This window comes from Tachypleus tridentatus, chromosome 10 (genome assembly GCF_004210375.1).
Source record: "Tachypleus tridentatus isolate NWPU-2018 chromosome 10, ASM421037v1, whole genome shotgun sequence".
Classification (NCBI taxonomy): domain Eukaryota; kingdom Metazoa; phylum Arthropoda; class Merostomata; order Xiphosura; family Limulidae; genus Tachypleus; species Tachypleus tridentatus.
In genome coordinates, this window is record NC_134834.1 from 190,558,826 (window position 1) to 190,579,228 (window position 20,403).

General features: G+C 30.4%; 1 protein-coding gene across 3 annotated transcripts in view; it reads right to left on the bottom strand.

Annotated features, from left to right (window-relative positions):
- The window catches only part of LOC143227831 (condensin complex subunit 1-like), a 58,663-nt gene that overhangs the window by 29,496 nt on the left and 8,764 nt on the right, over positions 1-20,403 (bottom strand). For all 3 annotated transcript variants that reach the window (XM_076459109.1, XM_076459108.1, XM_076459110.1), the window contains 11 exons: positions 18,010-18,152; positions 16,673-16,794; positions 12,927-13,050; positions 11,238-11,385; positions 10,803-10,925; positions 7,314-7,523; positions 5,385-5,472; positions 3,926-4,073; positions 2,835-2,975; positions 1,787-1,872; positions 583-743 (listed from right to left, as the gene is read on the bottom strand). In XM_076459109.1, coding sequence (XP_076315224.1) covers positions 583-743; positions 1,787-1,872; positions 2,835-2,975; positions 3,926-4,073; positions 5,385-5,472; positions 7,314-7,523; positions 10,803-10,925; positions 11,238-11,385; positions 12,927-13,050; positions 16,673-16,794; positions 18,010-18,152 — 1,494 coding nt within the window. The remainder of the gene's footprint in view (positions 1-582; positions 744-1,786; positions 1,873-2,834; positions 2,976-3,925; positions 4,074-5,384; positions 5,473-7,313; positions 7,524-10,802; positions 10,926-11,237; positions 11,386-12,926; positions 13,051-16,672; positions 16,795-18,009; positions 18,153-20,403) is intronic.

Here is a 20,403-nt window from a genome sequence, read left to right on the forward strand (position 1 = left end):
TATCCAATTAACCAATGAATAATCAACTAGAAATATTTTAATATTAAGATGGAAAATCAGCTGGTAAACAGCATCCACAGCCAACTCTTAGCCTGATCTAATTATATAGTGACTAACTCTTGCAATGCACCCATAGCACTAAAGTACAAAATAAGTTTTTTGCAACAAAATGTTAACCACAAAACTTCAGGTTCACAGTCTGACATGACTGCAACTAGGACACATCCAATAATAATAATAATAACAATAATAAAAACAGCCTACACCAACATTTACAAAATGCAATGGATTCATCTGCCTTCTAAACATTGTGAAAAAATTGGTATTTCTATCTCATCAGTCTACACATCATAAACGACAAAAAAAAAAAATCCAAGTTACTTAAGATTGTTTTTGATGGAAGTCAATAAATTCAACATAATAATTTAACATTTTATATTAATAATCTTAAATATCAAATTTAATATTTTAATATTAAAATAGTTAAACTAATATCTAAATCCTCAGAACTCTTTATAATTTTACAAAGTTATTACCATTAGAAGAATTTAAAAAATCTTTGAAATTATTGTCATAACTAACCTTTAGATACTGCACTAATATTTGCTGCTTGGTGACCTCATTCACAACATTATGTTCTGTGTTTCCACCGTTACCCATTGCATGTTCAGTTTCCATAGCAACATCAGAAACTACCTTATCTTCCATTTCCAAATGAGCCAACTGGCTGTCACACTGGTTACCTGGACCCATATATCAACATAAATTTGCAAGAGATTTTAAGAATGATATTACACTACATTTTTAATGTCTAACACTATATAATTATTCATTACTTTGAACTCTATATCTGTTAAGACATATATACTTCATTATAATCCAAGATTAACAGCAAATTATAATATACCATTGATTGAGAAAAAAATGATACTCTGTTAAAAAAAAAAAATCTGTGTACAAAGCAAAAATAAAATAGCTGAGGTTTAGTTAACTAAGACACAAAACAAAGGTCTTTTTATAACAAAGTTACAAATACAATTTTATATATTTCAAAGATGATTAGTATATAAATAGTTTGTTTGTTTTTGGATTTCACACAAAGATACTCGAGGGCTATCTGCACTAGCCTTTCCTAATTTAGCAGTGTAAGACTACAGAGAAGGCAGCAAGTCATCACCACCCACTGCCAACTCTTGGGCTACTCTTTTACCAACAAATAGTGGAATTGACTGTCACATTATAATGCCCCCACGGCCGAGAAGGCAAGCAAGGTTGGTGTGATGGGGACGCAAACCTGCAACCCTCAGATTACGAGTCACATGCCTTAACCCACTTGAGCATGCCAGGGGCTATATAAATAGCATTACAAGTTATTTATAAAATATTGGCACAAGAAAAGTTTCTAAATAAAATACAGCTCTATCCCTTCAGAATGTTCTGCTGATAAAGTATCTTTTAAATTGGAAGTTATTATTTCAAGTAGGTACAGTTAAGAAGAGAGAGATTGTTTGTCTATATTAGAATTTTTGCACAAACAACCTAAACAAAGGCTACTTAAACAATCATTTTTAATTACATACTAATCAATTGGAGAGAATACTGCCTATTAACTACATCCACTATCATTTCTGTTCCAGTGTACAGCAAGTTTTTGTGGCAAACCATGAATCCTCAGACTCTCAGTCTAGACACTAAACACTAAGCCATACATATCCTCAAGAGAGTCTGATAATACAAAAGCAAAAAGTATCTGACTCAATTTCACACTGAAATATCAATTACTTACCAAGATATATAGACTGAAGAATTTTAAAAATATCTGGGACGTCTTTATCTTTGGTGTCTTCTTCCTTCGAATCAGAGAATGAAGATCTGACCAACAAAAGATACACTTAGATTTTTTTTTTAAATTAAACAGTTTGAAAAAAGGCACAGTATAATTTTTTGTATATTAAATATGTATTTTTAACTGACCTGAAACATATTTATTGGCAATTTTCTTACCATAAACACTCACTCACACAATCGAATATCAGTTGTATTCTTGTAAATAAAGGGTCAAAGAGCATTACTTAACAAGACAGAAAATAATATATTAAGTATATTGCATTGTTTGGGATATTCATAAAAATATGAACAAATACTATCTGCTCTAGTTGTCCCTAAATTTTGAATACTTATAGATTGGATGGAAGGCAATAACATCCTCTATCAACTCTTGAGTTACTCTAATTGAAAAGCAAAATTTGACCATCACTCTTAGAATACCTTTGATCCTAATGTATGGACATACTTTTGCAGCAATGGAAAGTGAAACCTCAGATCAACAATCCATTACAATATGCTCAACCCACATAAATTGAAAGAGCATATTTCCATAATACCAGTTACGCTATCTTCATATTAGATATGTCTCACCATTTATTCCTTCCGGAGACTAAAAATTACTATTAAAAGGTAAAAATACATTACATTTAAAAATTAGATGAGAATAAAGTTTAAGTTATAAGTAAAAGTTAAGATAAACTTAATACAGTTATCCCATTAATAAAAGTTAAGATAAACTTAATACAGTTATCCCATTAATAAAAGTTAAGATAAACTTAATACAGTTATCCCATTACATTTCAAAATGTTATTGTAAATTTCTAATGTCCATTTTATTCATCACATAGAATAATAAAATAAATAATAATAATAATAATAATAATAATAATAAAGACACAAAACTCTTGCTTGCTTCTTTACAGGATTTTAAAAATTATCTTTTGATAAAAACGTTTTTTTATTTAAAATACCAAATTGATGTTAAAGTATATTACTAATAGACATACGTTAATGGTTCTTCTGACTCCTGAGACTGGACAGAGAGGAACAGCTGATGGTCAGGAAATAATTTCATTGCTTGCCGAGTAGTAGAGATGGCTTTTCGAAACTGGCCTTCATCTAGTAGCTGATGTACCTTTCTAAATACCCTTACAAAAATAACGGATATAAACAGAAAGGATTAAAAAAAAACTGTTTACACTAATTTTACAACTCATCAAAATGTAAGAAATAAAACATGATCTCCAGATATAAATTGTTATGTAACATCAATAATAAAAAAAAAAATCTAGTTTTAACATGTAATACAATCCCTATCAAGGTAGTACATTTTAGCAAATAACATAAGAAAACATTAACTTCAGTGAGAATGATATTAAACTGAGCAAAATTTCCTATTTCCATTTTGATAAAACTCAACATTACAAATGTAGCACATACCAAAAATTGAAACAGTCTTAAATTTTAATAACAAAAGTAATTTTCTCTCTCTCTCTCTCTATATATATATATCATATTCAAATGCCAAACCACTATGGAAACAATTTTTTTTTCCTGGTATTTTGATTTTTCTGAAATGAGGCAACTGTCAGAACAATTATAAAAATACATACATGGAAGATTTCTCAGAAAAATCAAATATTCTGTTAAAAAAAAAGTATTCTTTGTTAAGCTTCTTCCATAGTTGATGTTTTTTTTCTGTTACTTCCTCATCAAGTGCCATGCTTTGTAGCATAGGTAATCATGTCTCTCTACCTTTTCCAGGCCCAAACACTTGTGATTCCATGATTCACCCTCTTTTTGTGTAGCCAAACTGTTAAATTACCCAAGATCTTCTCTTGCTGTCTACCTTTATTTCTTTTACCCACAAGTTACCCAGTAATTACCATGTGTTCCGTCCCCTTTCTCCTCATCACACTACCAGCGAACGCTGTTCGTCTTTTTCATACTTCTGGTATCAATGTTGTATTTGTTTCTGCTTGTTGTAAAGATTTTGGTCTTTGTAGGAAACTCTGTGTAAAACCCATATGTCAGTTGTATTAAGTGATTTTACCATTTTTTGTTTGGTGTCCATGATTCACAGCTGTTTGTTACTTACTCAGATATTAAAATACTGTCATCAGCTTCTTCATACTCTTCAGTATTGTCTTCATTATTTGTTTCACTCATCTCTCGAATTACTGCCAGTAAGTCTTTGGACATAACTTCCCATTTACCATCTAAACCACCTTCAATGCCTCCTATATCTGGTAAGTAAATATAAGATTAATATTTGAATGAGCAAAACACTATCTCTTAAACCTTACATGTTTCTCTTCTCATAAAGAAAACTAAGTTAATTTCAAAATGCACTGAATTCATAAAGAAAAAATATATCTATTGCTCATATACCACACAGTACAATTTAAAAATTACAATAAGTATACTTTTAATTAGACTGGTTTCACATGAAAAGTTAGCAGGAGAAAACTTGGTTCCATGCCATAATATAGGTTAATTATCTCACCTTATCTCACACTAAAAGGCTAAAAAGAGATGAATTTTTCCAATCAAAACGTTAAAGTTTTTGCCCATTAGATTGAGACTGAACTTCAATTTAAAAACAAAACAATAACTTTTCAAGATGCAAGTGATAATATCATATAATATAATACAAATTCACAAAAAAGGTTTTCTTATTTATCACTAAATATGAATTTAAACTGGCAACTGGCTGACTTAAATAACCTTTCAAATCTCATCTGATAACAAAACCAAATATACACAAAAAGTGTTGTACCTGATTCAAGCCTAATTCTGTGTGGTACTTTTAACACATGTATTAAGCATGCCTATCTTTCACTTAATCTACAGTCAAATCTATCTGAAACTCCCAAGTCTTATCATCTCAAAAAAAATCTTTGTTAACAAGCATAAAAAACAACAAAATATCTGAGCACGAGATAGTAAATATTTATTTTTTTTAGAACACACATTTGTGATTTAAAGCAAGGCTTCAGAAATAACGTTAGGCAAATAAAAGTTTAAAACGTCTTATTACATAATGCTTTTATAACTTACATGAAATAAAACTGTCAAATTTTAATTTTTTTTTGTTTTAAAAATAGAAAACAAACTGTCAAAAATATAATACCAGACTCATGACAGGTGTACTTAAATTCACTGAAAAATTGTTATTTACAAAATACTCCAACATTAACTTAATAATCTTGAATATAAAAGAATGTAGTATTGTGTGTAGCAGTTAGTGACAAACAACAGTAAATTAAACAAACTGTCAGAAGTCTTGATACTGAAGAAATAAGTTTGGACACATTTGTTTATCCTCTTCAGTCTCGCATTTTCTTTTGACAGTTTGTTCCATTTACTGGGTTTTTTTCATATAGTTTTGGAGCTAAATTTTCTTTGTTTTCAGATACAAAGCCACACAGTTAGATATCTGTGCTGTGTCCACAACAGTTGTTAAAGCCTTTAGGCTTATAACTAAGTCACTAGAAGAGCCAGACCTAGTAATGTTGGCGTAACATAGACAATTTTGAAAACAAAAACGTGCAAACCTGATTCTTCCACAGGTTCATCTGGCATCATCATCTTTAATTTCTCAGCTTCCTTCTCGTAGTTAGCTTGTAGTTCTTCCAAAGTAAGCTAGAACAATACTAAATTTATATTAACCAATCAGAGAAATATATATCTTGAAATTTAAAAAAAAGCATGAAATATTAGTAAATGGATTTGAAAAATGTGACACTTAAAAGTGAACATAATTATACATCACATTTTCTTTAATAAAGTGCACCTATTTTCTTTAAATAGCAGTTTTTCAAGCCTTCCAATATGCTACACCCACCAAAATGAGAATAACTTTAAGCATAACTCAAAACAAAACGTAGAATTCATATCAGAAAATAACAGGTCATGATATCAGAAATAAAGGACAGTATGTTATTGAAATGAATGATAACTAATAATATTTCATAATTAAAGATGTACTTACCTAGAAGTTTGGGTTTGTTATAGTTTTACATACTTAGTACATATATTAGTCTTCCAATACCAAGGATATTTATAGAAACTTTCTCACTGAAATATGGAACATCTGCATCAGCCAGGTTCTCTCTCAAAAGGTTTCTGTTACAAAAGAACAACCTGAAAACATTACACACAAATTTGTTTCCTTCCCCAGAAATAGGGAGGGAAACCAGGAATTGTTTGAAAGCCTATACAAGGTAAACTGAAACTTGTCATTCTTGTTCTCATCAAACTGTAGATGTGCAGAGAAAGAGGTTTCTGACAAAAAAGAAATGATGAGGTCGTCGTATGTTTTTCATGACTTATGAATGAAGACATTTCTAGTTACCCAGATATTAAACATTCCAAGACTTGTGTTACAGAAGTACATGAGGTTAAACTGTTTTTAACAATTGTTTAAAACATTTACACATAAATAATAACTGTTTGACATCAAAATGTTGGATTTTATAGAAAAAAACAAACAAACTCAACCCCTTGTCAAAACATCTGCAATCAAACTTATAATACAATGTACAAAAGTGCTAACCTTGTCAAGATGGTGTCCAAGGTATGCTACAGCTAAAAGTACAATGTACTAGTGACAACTTTGTCAAATGACATCTAAGACATCATCCAACACACACTAAAATGCACTACAGTACTAATCTTATCAAGATGGTGTCCAAGACATCCTGCAATAGAAAGTACAATTCATTACAGTGCTAACCTAGTCAAGATGGTGTCCAAGACATCCTCCAAATGATAATACATTGCACTACAGTGCTAATCTCATTGACATAGTGTCTGAGACATTCTTCAACTAATACTACAATGCACAAGTGCCAACTTTATCAAAATGACATCTTTACCTAATAACACAATGTACAGTGTAAATCTTGAGAATATGATGCCCATCAACTAACTATACAGTGTACTACAATGTTAACCTCATCCAGATTTCCTCCAACTAAAAAATACAATGCAGTTAATTCATATAATCCAGCCATTAAAAGTTTGTTTGTATCTTTTATGGCAAAGCTACTAAGATTATCTATTGACATATGAATTTTTGAACTTCTGACCACAGAGAAAGAAACCAGAGGGCAGCACCAATTTTGCAAATGAATTGACTGTCAATTACAGCTTTCCACAACTGAATATCCACCACCATGTTTCTATAATGTAACCTGCAGATTGCGAGTTCAACACCCTACTCAAGGATATGCTGCCAGGCCTCATTAATGTTGAACACTTGACCAGTGATTGTCCAGTAACATCCACAAGTACATGAAACACAACAAGCTTCTACACTAACGATTATATCAGTCAGTGAGAATCGTTTCTAATAGAACAAGTAGTCCGATGAATCAGCTGGAGTCACAACATACTAAATCACCCACAGTTAACAGTTTGATTTTTCAGATATCATAAAATATGTAATTTTTATGGTTATATTACATCTTTAATCAACAAACCTTGGCAGCAAAAGGATTCCCTTGAAGAAAAGCTGTCAAAAACTGAATAGCATACTTTCTGACACTACTGGCCTTGTCGTGCAGTCGTCCTATGATCAAATCAAGGAGATTATCTTGTCGAGGGAGGGGGACAGCTTTTTCAGTACACAACTGGTTCCATATCTGAAGAACCTTACTTCGAACAAATGCATTCACATCATAAATGTGATCCTAGGATGAGAAAACAAAAAACTAAAACATTTGTGATTTAATTAATAATTACTTTAACACGTTGGCTCCTAAGCCTATTTTGCCAATACTCTTCAGGATTCCACTAGTCATTTTACAATTATTTTTTTTAGGAAGAGCATAAAATTTTTATGTCATGTTAGGTACAAGTCAAAGACATTGTAAAGGTGATTTTTGACCCACGAACGAGTTGCCTGGAACCTAAGAATGTAATTAATCTTACTATATATGTAAAAACAGCTCTACATAGAGCTTTCTCTACCCATACCAGCCATTTTTACTATATATATATATATATTTTTCTCTACAACTGGGTTTTCTCGTTATCATGAATTAACCTTACTGTTCCACATGATCAACCCATGGGCCTTGTTAGAATATCAGAAGCATAAAATGTTTGGCACATGAATCTGTGTATAATTATTTTTTCTGTTTTTCAGACTTTTTGAAACATGAGTTGCAACCAATATGATGAGCCAATAAATATTTTTTGTTTCTAAAAAAAGAAAATCAAGAACATATTCTTTGAAAATTGAGGAAAATTCAGATATTGAAAATAAAGGTTACGAAGATTCAGATTATGAACCTTCTGGTAACAAATCATCCGACTCAGAAGATGAAAAAACCCTCACGTCTGAAGATTTTGAAAACACAGAGTCTGAAAGTGAAACTAATGGTAATGCCCAGCAGCACACTCCATCTTGTGGATAGTGCCCAGTAAACAGTTCCATCCAAAAACTTTTTAATTTATTTCTCCAAGTTCTGTATCATCTACAAGTGCTATAGTAACACCTTTTGACATGTACAAGTTTATGGACAATAATGATACTTTTGGTTTTATAGTTCAATAAACAAATCTTAATATCACCAAACTAAGGCAGCTGGTAACAGAAAGTTTCTTGGAATTATTTTGAACATGGGACTTGCGAGATACCCAAAGATCACCTACTACTGGCAAAAAGATCTGCTCGAGGAATTCTTTCCACAAAATGTCAAGAAATAGGTTTCAAGCACTCCTACATTTTGTTCATTTTGCAGATAATCAAACAACTGGGAGAGATCATTTAGAAAAAAATTAAAAGATTATTTGTGATTCTTGGAAAAAATTTAACAAGAGCTAATACTCCAGGTGAATGCATTGCAGTAGATGAAACAATGGTGTCTTGGCAAGATCACCTAGTGTTTTGTCAATATAATCCTTGTAAGGCTCAAAAATATGGTTTGAAAGTGTATAAACTATGATCCCTAAGGTTACACCTACACCAACACTAATTTTGTTTGAAAAGATGGTATACAGCAACAGTGAGGGTGTCCCTCAGATGAATTCACCCATGTAACTCAAATAGTCCTTGATCTTACTAGACTATCTAGATGTAGGGAAAACAACCACTTCAGATAATTTCTATACATCAATTGAATTACCAAAGGAGCTACTAATGCATCAATGTCACCTTGTGGGAACATTATGAACAAACAGGAAAGGTAACTAACCCCAAATAAATTAAAGGTGCAAAACTAAAGAATGGAGAAACTGTAGGTCACCAACAAGATGGAAAGACAAATGCAATGTTCTTATGTTGTCAACAAAGCATGATCTGAGCTTCAAGGAAACTAGATGCAGAATCAATGATGTGAATGTCTAAAAACCAGAAAAGGTTTTCAATTATAATATCATAAAACAAGAAATAGACATATCCAATCAAATGTCCAGTTATTTCTTGCCACTAAAACAACACTATAATTGGACGAGTTTCGAAAACCAATCATTGTGTCAAGTAAAAGCTCAAAAGCAGCAGTAACACCAAAGGTAACATCAGGAAGAGCCAACACATGACACATTATGAAGACACACTGAAAGTAACAAGTCTAACAGAATAATTTGTAAAAGATGCACTGACTGATACAGTGAAATAAGAAAGACAATAACTGCAAAAGAAGCAGATAGAAAGACCAAAGAAGTTTGCACATACTTTGAAGAATGTGAAGGTAGCTCTGCTCTATGCATTACAGGTTTCAATAAACAGATCATATAACTTCAAATTATACCATTAATAATGGATGTCACTTTGTACTGCTTTCCTACTATTCATTATTTTTATTTTCATAGTGAACGGATATACTTATTTTCTAATATCTTTTACAAACAATATGTTCGAAACTTTACACAATATTTCACTTAAATTCTTTTTATGATTTTATTTTACATTCACTATGTCAAAATAACAATTTTGTTAGAATTTCTTATTTCTCTAATATCCATTTATGTCTAAATAAAGTTATTTGCTTAGTATATTTTGTATATACTACATACAACTATCAGGTTAATAAAACAATAACAAAAAAAAAAAAATAGGTGGGCTTAGAAGAGAAATGTTGTCCTGATGTCCCACTCTCATCTGTATATGTAGCCATTGTGTTCCAGTCAATAAGTGGCCCTTTAAAAAGAAAATAGAGCACTTCTCACTGGTTAGTCACATGGGTTTTACTGGAAGACTATCACGACCCACCAGTGGGTTGGGTAGGAGCCAACGTGTTAATTATATTTTTATTATTATTTTGGACCACATTTTATTTTCAAGTCATATCCACAATTTTAGCAAAAACATGATTATCACTTTGAAGGAAGAGATTTGTATCAATTGAAACAATATGAACAATTTGAAGAAAGCTATTTCACAACATTAAAAGTATTTTTTCTAGGATTTCTTTCAGCCACTATTAACTTAGTGCTAAACTTAAGTTTCTGAATCAGCTGTTTTATCAGCAAATTATTTTTATAGACATCTGAATTGTGATGTTTCAAGATCTGAAAGCTTGTATAAATTCTTTTTTCATCACAAAAAAGTTTAAACTAAAAACTTCAGTTAAACTCTGACTGTATTAATTTATTCATTTTACCTTAACCAGAACTCATGATTGAAGTCATTGATCAATAAAAATTATTCAACAATAAACAAATAGCTCAATATAAACAATATATGCATTAAGTTTTGTGATTAAGCCAATTTAGTTTTGTTACAATAATTACTCGTAACGACGCATTTCTTTTTGTATTAATTTCTAGAATCATCCACACAACAGTAACATTAGCAGCTCGTAACCACCTGAATGTTTTTACACTATGCATATTCAATTTACAAAGTTCAGTGTGTTGTACTAGTGTTATGGTATGTAGTATTTGTAACACCTAGACTGAAGAAACAAAACAGGATAAGACAAACATACATCTTGTCAGATGAAGAGAAAACCATAAAATCAAACCTCAAGTTTATCTAAGAGTTGATCTCTCAAGTCTTTTGATTTGCTCTCTAGATCATCTCGACTCAAGACTTTCAATATGATCTCCCCAAGGATATTAAGTACACAGTTTCGCATTGTGTAAGCCTAGAAAAGTTAGAGAAACATACTGAAAATCTTCCCAAATTGAAAAAACAACACCTAGTTTTTAACAACAATTAAAAACTTTTTTTCCAGGTAATTTGTAAAAATGTGATCCTTAAAAACTTTTTAATTTTGCCATAAAAAATATTTTTGTAAAAGTTACAAACCACTGCATCAACCGTCTTCATTAAAAAAACAACCAAAATAATATCAAATGTTAATAGACACTTTTAAGAAAAACTGAAGTTATTTTTCAAACTAATTTAATCATCAACTTAAAAAGGACAAAAAAAGAGTAATATAAATTTGTCTCACCTCACCATCCAGATAAGCTAAGAGCAGGCTAATAGAAGGTAAAACAACAGAGGGAACTTTCACAACCACCTCCACAAGAAATTGCGACAAAGCTCGTGTGCCTGAAGTGTCACGAGCGAGATCATTCATGTCCATTCTCCCAATCTCCCTGTTACCAAAATAAAGTAAAATTCTCAAATCAAAATTTATTTCACTTCTCAGTCAAACCTATGTAGGATTTTGTTATAACATCCTTTTTAAAAATATATATATATATTTCAATAAATCTATCTGACATTCACTATTTATAACCAATAAAAAGACAAGATTCAAATTTACTGATTTCCATATAAAGTTACCTTATTCTTACAAAACGTTTTGAATTATTCAGTCTACAGACGGTCCCATGAATTAAGTAAGAAAAGTATTTTAACCCACTGATACATTAGTTGGAAAGTTGGTTAACTTATAATGGTTTTAGATCAATGTACTTTTTCTAACTGATAATACTGTGTATTCTAAATTACATATTTGAAATAAGTATTTCACATACCACTACTACTGTCAATGTTACGAAAAATTTGAGTTAAATTTTGTTGAGAGCAGAAAAACAACACGCAAGATATAAATACTGATTTTTTTCTCCAAGTTTTCATTTTATTGTTATTTTATTGGTATTAAAATATTTAAATTAGAAAGTTAAGTTCAGTTAAAAAAAGACATAACTGAAAAAATTTCTTAACAAGGTACAAACAACAAATTCCTTGTGCTACATCTAATTCAGAACTTTGTTGTAATTTCAGGTATGCGCTTACCAGATGATTTATTGATTTTTTATGCAGGTTCAAGAGTGGGACACAACTCAAAGAGCAATAAAACAACAAAATTAAAGGAAAAAAAAGATGTAAACTCTTAGGAGTTTGTTTTTGGAATTTTGTGCAAAGCTACTAGAGGGTTATCTGTGTTAGCCGTCCCTAAGACTATCATAAGACTAGAGAAAAGGCAGCTTGTCATTTCCACTCACTATCAACTCTTGGGCTACTCTTTTACCAACACATTATAATGCAATCATGGCTAAAAGGGCAAGACTGTTTGGTGTGACAGGGATGATCCTCAGATTACAGATCAAGCACCCTAGCCACTCGGCCATGCCAGACCAACTAGTAGGAAATTTATGATATTTTTGATAAATAACAATAATTTTCTGTTAAAATACGCAGTCATTCTAGAAAGAGAAAAGTTAATCAGATTTAGTTTTTCAGGTTACAAGGCCAGTAAATCTACTAAGTCCATGCAATGTTAAGATGGGAAAAATACATATAGTTTCACTGAAAAAATTTTTTAACATTTAGTGTGTTCTAGAAGCCACACAAATAAAATTTAAAAATTACAGAATAAATGACTAAACATGTACAGCAAAAAACATAACATCATACAGTACCTCAACAAAAGAAGTAATCAGCAAAGCTGAAAGACAAACTACAAAAATATTAGCAATTCATTTTACAAACCATTTTTCATACAAATTATTTTTCACTAAAAACATTTCTCAAATGAACAACTTTCTCGTGTTTAAATTTAAAAAAAATGCTTGTTAGTTTTTAGCAGTGTGTACATAAAAAAATGCTTCAACATTTTAAAACATATACGTACAAAAAAAATCATAACAAAGCCTAAAAATTCAAATGAAAAATGCTACATTCATCTTACCGTATTATTTCATTCAGTATGTTCTTTACACCATAACTATTTACAAAAACTTCAATGGCTTGAGCAAAAGATGAAGCTAAGTGTTCAAAATGTTGAAGAAGCTGAATGATCTTTAAGCTGCAAGCTAAAAACAATAAATAATAAAACTTTGTATGTAGATTGATTGTAAAAAAAAAACATTTTTCCTCTCTCTCTCTCTCTCAAGACAAGTGAAAGACTCAATTACACAACTAGAGATATCTGTGAACATTTACCAAGAAAACACAAAAACAATATCTATATAATTACCATCCTTTTTAACCAGTATAGTTTTAGAGCTCTTGGCACATCATTCCCAACATCTTGTTGTTCAGTGCAAAACAAACTAGCAACCTGCTGTACAATAATTTTGTGTTACTAATAGTTGGTGATATGAAAATTATTGCTGAAAATTCTTTTAATTTTTAAAACCTACTCTTAAAAATTTTAATTTGCTTAACCTTCTGTTTCATTTAATCATAAAAAGTCAAGCAAATACATTTAGAAGATTATTACAAAATTGCAGATGACTAAAAAAACATTTTTTCTCATGAATTTAACCCAGAAAACTTTAAAAATATAAGAATGAACCATTTTATTGTTTATATAAGGTCAGTAATACCTTAATCTAATACGCGGTAAGTAGTTTCTATGGTTTTAAGCCACACAATAATGCATGTTGTCACAAAATCACAATTCAGATTTTTTTTTCTCCCTTCAAGCCTATGATAACAGGCATTTTTTTAAATATGCATGACAAGAGGTTTTAATAATTTACATTTAAAATTTATTTATCTACTTTTTGTTTATGTTATTTCAATTAGTATTACATAAAATCTTAGCTAATAATCCAATATTTTAATGGTACACAAGTTTTGAGTTTTTACTTTTTACAGAAATATTATTAAAAAACCAAGAAATTTATTTTGTGAGACACATTTTTTGCATGCATCTTCTACGTTTTCCATCAGCCCTTCGATAAGTACAAAATTCAACATAAATTACTTACCACAGAATATCATTGCTCAGACAAACCATAATTTCGTTTGGTTTTAAACAGAAAATCAGACTCATCTTTCCACACCCCTATCACATCCTCTTTCAGGATTTGTTAATAGTTCTCTCTTATGTTTAATTCTGTATTATCTATAACTAATAGAAAGCCAAGGTTTTCAACTATCAAATTATTGTAGAATGCTGTTTTCTGAACAGAGAGCTGTCAATTTCATTGCCAGTACAAGTTTCATCCTCACAAGAAAGATAACGACAAGATTAGATATATTAGTATGCTAGAGAAATTGTAAGAATTTGGAAAAATTGTCTACTTTTTGCATGTTATTAGTTTATGTTCTTTGGTTAAATAAAAATTTAGTGCATTACTACCACTAATATAAAAAAAGTAGGATAAAGTGCCATCAACAGTCAACAGCAAAGAAAAGAGAGATTCAAATAAGTACTTTATTTCATGTTTTTATTTATTATTATAAAAGTAATTAAAAATGTAAAAATACAGATCTCTTTATTTCATGTTTTTATTTATTATTATAAAAGTAATTAAAAATGTAAAAATACAGATCTCTTTAGGTCAGTTACAGTTGTAATAAGTAAAATAATTAATAATGTTTCATGAGCAGCTCATGGGTAATATAAGCTGATAGTAGCTAGACAGTTCAAATTACTATAAAACAATAAAATTTAATTATAAGTAGCTGTAAACTGTTACAAGCTTAAAGCTACATAGAGCAAACACATGTAAATTTATGTTACAATATGATATCGTTCTAGAAAGTAAAAAGGGTAATTTAGATTTATTTCTTTACTTTTGGTGGTTACAAAGTCAGTCAAATTGACCAACATTATACAGAGTTAGGGAATAAACAATAATAGATAAAATATAAAGGTTAATAAAAACAAACTTCTGAAATGTATTTGGGAAGTTTTAGAGAATAAACAAAATGATCTGATATTTTTGTGACGAAGAAAAGTATTTTTTTTATCTTAACATGAAAATCACTTTGTACATGGACTAGTCAGTCAAAACAAATACTTGATATATTCATGGACAAATATTTAGTAAACATTCTTCATTAATAATTACTTTTTATAGTACAAAGTTGAAGATAAACAGATCATATTAAAAGTTAAAGTATTAAAACTATATACAAGTAAAAATGGTGCTGTGGTTGGTCACTGAGACAGACCCTGTATTGTAAGAGTTAAAAGAAATATACTAACAACAGTCATAACTACATAACATATAATTAATAAAACATTAATCATATCTTTATACATTAAAAGGAAATTAAAACTGAAAACCTTATTAACATAGGTACCTTGGCAGCTGTTACACCTAAAACACCTGAAATATTTTTCTATTGCATTTAAACATCCTTAAACCAAAACAAGCTTTTCCACATATTTTTATTTATTAAAAAAAAATATCTCCCTAAAGTTGGGAACTTTCACCATTAAACATATATATATATATATATATATATATATAGGAAAATCCCCACCCATCTTGCAATTAAGCCAATGTGACTCAGCAATGAAATACAATGTTTTGTTATGCAAGTTAAGGGTTTGAATCCAACCTACATCAGATTACTTTTCTTACATATTTTTTGATATAACTTTGTAGAAAAGTTATTGAATATTCCATACAAAATACTTCTCACATACTTAAAATGATGTTTGGTTTCAAACACCAAATGTTGTAAAATTCAAACAATTAAAAAAATTAAGTAACTGTATTTGAACCAGGAAAATTGCTAATGAGCTTAAGATGGGTTTTTGTTAAGCTCAGTAACTACGATGTATTTAGATTTTAAAAAATTTGAAACTTTGAGCAGACTAAAGACAACCTACCACACTGAAATTTTGTATTAAAAGGAAGTGGTTGGCTTTTTGAAAGATGAAAATGACTAAGAAAACAACTCTGGGGACATTCTAAGATGTTGATTGGTTATTCACATGACATATATTGAAGTAAGTGTACATAAGGAACCATTTCAAAAAATGAGAAGAACTGAACAGGGTCACCATGTTTGATTCAGTACACAAGCCATATCTCATGAGAACTGAACAGGGCCACCATGTTTGATTCAGTACACAAGCCATATCTCAACAAAATAAAAAGGTATGGCATTCTCATTTTATATTATAGCTTGTCAATACTAGTAATTTGAGTTTCTAATTTGTATGAAACTAGAGACTTGGTATTTTGACTTCAGAAACATCTAATTTTAAACAGTACTGCATTCAACATACCATGACTCATTAAAATCTATATTTAGATATGTTCTTTTAATATTTACTTTTAAATCACAATATTAACTCGCACATAATATTAAAGTTAGAATTATAATCTGCAATTGTTTCCAAATGTATTGACATAAATTCATAAAATAGTAGTTCAATAAAATTTTGAATGCAAGTCAATAAGCATGATGACATGACCTTTGACCCATGGCCCATCACACAGGAGTTAATTCAGAATTCCAAATCAATGGTTTATATATTCAATCTTACAATTGCCATTAAATATTTTCTAGCAACATCTAAATACGTATTTTTAATATATTATTATAATTCATGTAAAAAATAAACAAAAACTAAGTCATCTGAAGTGTATTAGAAAAGTAAAGTAAAATAGGTTTATATTTTTAAAATCTGTTTAATACATGCTAGAAATTAAAGAAATGTTCACTAACAAGAGAACAACTTACCAAGACCATGTCCATGTTTTTTTAAAGATATTCCCAAAAGATGAAATATAATATCTTTAGTGGTTTTGGAACGAGCAATAAGAGGATTTTCAAAAAGCTTGTAGCAGCAGCCAGTCACGAGACTTTTAAAGAAAACAAGACCTGTTTACCATTCAAATTCAACACAAAAATTATATAATAAGAGCACAATATATTGCTTTACCGTAGATTTTTTCCTCCAAAGAACATGTCACCATAGCCTGCAAATTTCTCATGAAATAATCATTGCCTTTTGCCTTAAAAAATACATCATTCTTTCGTTTTGCAATTTTTCAGACAGTACAATAAGAAGCTCTAAGTTTATATTTGTCAAATGATACACATTATATTATATACTAATACTACTAGTGTTTAAAAAATGGAATTCAGTGTTTATCCAATGATCTCTGTATATTCAATGAAAACATTATGATCAAATTTTATTTCTAAACTAGAACATTAATAACAACACCAAATATCCCACCACATTCTTCTCTGGCAAACATTATTATGTAACAACCTAATAAATTTTTAAATTTCATATTTAACATTTGAACTCAAAACCAGATATAAAACTAAATATTGACCACTACGGTATTTTCAGATGCATTAACAACATCTTATATAAGAACACAATTAAACATAAAATGTAAAGATAGAAAAAAAATATTTGAAAAGCTGAAAATTTTCAGAAACGCTTACACTAAAGAACACAGAAAACGTTAAATATGCTTTGTATAACAATACTGCAATCACGTACATTTGACAACAACAGTGGCATCTTGAGAACTAAAAAGTAACACGAACCTTGTCACTTAAGTGGTATACAATTGTTCAAGTTTCAACTACAGTCACACACAAAAACTAAAAACTAGCCTTTGAAACATATTTCATTAAATTTATTAATTTTATTATTATGAAACTAACCTGAAAACTAGAATTATTAAAATTTGAAAGTAGTTAGTTGAGACAATAAACATTTCCTATGAACAAGATTTTCAATTGTTTTATCTATTTTCTTCAGTCTAGTATTACCACACATTTCAAATTTCCTCAACATGTACTCAAAATGCGCAGATATATGTATACAAACAAACACAATTTTCAGAAGATATCTTGTTCAAAGTAAGGTTTACACCAGGTATGTTTCTCTATACTTGTTCTGGCATTAATCTCACCACGCATGTTATTTTGTGAAATTGCAACAAGCTCTATAAATAGTCCACATAAAAACATCCAGTAATTTATTAGCCTGTTTCATAAAAATACTGAAATAATACATGAAAATACATAGAACTTCCTGAGATAACATATCATACTTAACAAATTCTTCCTCCACAACAGGAGGGTCCCAGAGTCTTTGCAGAGGAAGCTCATAAAGGTGGAAGAGAGTTTGGAGGCATTTTTCTTTTTCTACTTCCCAGTCCCAGCCTTGGTTAGTTCTCTTTTTAGTGTGTTTTCTCTGTCAGAATTAAAATAGAGAAATTGGAATGTATACAATGACACTGACGTTGTAAATAGGACATTTAAAAGGAAAAGTGCAATATTTTTGCATTGTGAGAATGTTAGAGACATTAACATGACATATTTGAAAAGTTAATGTTATGAGATTGAACCATGAGCCATTTTAACTACAAACACACAATGGAACATATTGAATTAAAATAGACAAGTTTTAAGAGAGAACTTGTAGCTATACATGCCATGAAAAAGTATCCAGGCCAAGCCACGGTCTGACTGGCTTTACTACTTTCTATGGCCCGAAATGAGAATGATTTCATAATACATGTAAATTACAACTAAAAAAGATTTTAAAATAATCCATTCTGCAAGTATAACAAGATCAATTTCACAAAATGGAGTAATCCAAAGCTTCTCAGAAGGGGAGGTAAAATGTTGTTAAATATCAAAGTAAGCTTTTGTGCCTTTTACAATTCTATTTATTCTTTTTAATTATTAAATATCCAGTGAAAACTAACCAAGGCTTTGTACAACTCAGTCTCACATTGTTTCAAACAACCAGTAAACTCATCCTCCAGGTCTCATCTGATTGGATAAACTTCTTTCAGTTGACATTACGTTAGTATAAACACTACACACATTAAAACAAATATCGTAATAATATTATACTATCAGCAGCAGTCGCAATATAGGGCAAATTTTAAAGTATTCAAGGAATAAATCTTGATATCCAAAATGAAAATAAAGGAAGGGCAGAGCTCTTCAGTGAAGATCCTGATACCAATGATATCAGAACCAATATTCACAGCCCTCGTAGTTTGTGACACACAAAAATATTAAAAGGGAACTCTGTCTCTGATATATCTGTACTAATATGTGAAAAACTGCATTGGTGAACAGTGTTTGACTGTACAAGCAGCTGTAAAAAGGTTAGATGATTTAAGCAATATAAGCAGGCAGGGTTAGTTACATTATAGTTTACAAGAGGTGTGTGTGTGTGTGTGTGTGTGTGTGTGTGTGTGACTGGTAGAGAGAGATTTAGAAGATGAGCTAAATAATACAAGTAACAAACTTGTATAGTATATAATAAGTTTATTTTTGTGATAATAAACAGAAGACATACAAGTAAATATGCTTTTAGTAATTTTTAGTCAAATTACCCTACTTTAACATCCATTGTTTGTTACAAAGGTATATGTTTTGTATGATTTGGAATTTCATGCAAAGCTACACGAGGGCTATCTGCACTAGCAATCCCTAATTTAGCAGTGTAAGACCAGAGGGAAGGCAGCTAGTCATTATCACCCACCACCAACTCTTGAGCAAGTCTTTTACCCACAAATAGTGGGATTGACCATCACATAATAACACCCCCACGACTGAAAGGGCGAGCATGATTGGTGCGACAGGGATTCGAACCTGCAACCCTCAAATTACAACTTGAACACCTTAACAACCTGGCCATGCCGGGCTGTATATGTTTTGTATAGATAAATTACATTTCTGTATTCTTGTTGTGACTTTAACAACCAAATGCTTCATATATTACACTAAGTATTTTACTCAAATTGTTTAATAAATGTCTGCTTGATTTACATTTTAATAATAACTCATTATTTCTACAAAGATTAAACATAAAATATCTTACAATTTCTGAATTTCTACATATAACCTATTTAAAATTTTTACACATTTTGCCATGGATTTGGTCTCCCTTTAGTCTTTGTATTCTGTAACACGTCAAAAGTGTTTCAGCACAAAGGTGTGTCCCATTAAACCAATCATTTGCATCAGCACAAATGTGTGCCCCATTAAACCAATCATTTACAGATATCTTTCTGTACACCTCGACATCACAGTTTATATTTCCATTTTTTACAATACATTTCCTCACTTCATAACCTAGAGTGGCTTGGTGGTTAGGGTGTTTCACTCCCACCTGCAGGTTGTAGATTCAAATGCTCATCACACTGAACATGCTTGCTTTTCAGTCATGGTAAATTTATAATGTAAAAGTCAATCCCACTATTCATTAGTAAAACAGTAGCCCAAGAGTTAGCAGTCAACTATGTTGACTTGCTGCCATCCCTCTAGTCTATCACTCCTAAGTTAGAGACAGCTAGTGCAATTAGTCCTGGTCTAGCATTGCACAAAATTTGAAACAAACCAAACATCACCTCATACTTAAACCCAAGCCTTTTGCACGTAAGGAAAATTACATATCTTGTTAAAGAGCTAGTAACTTAGCACTT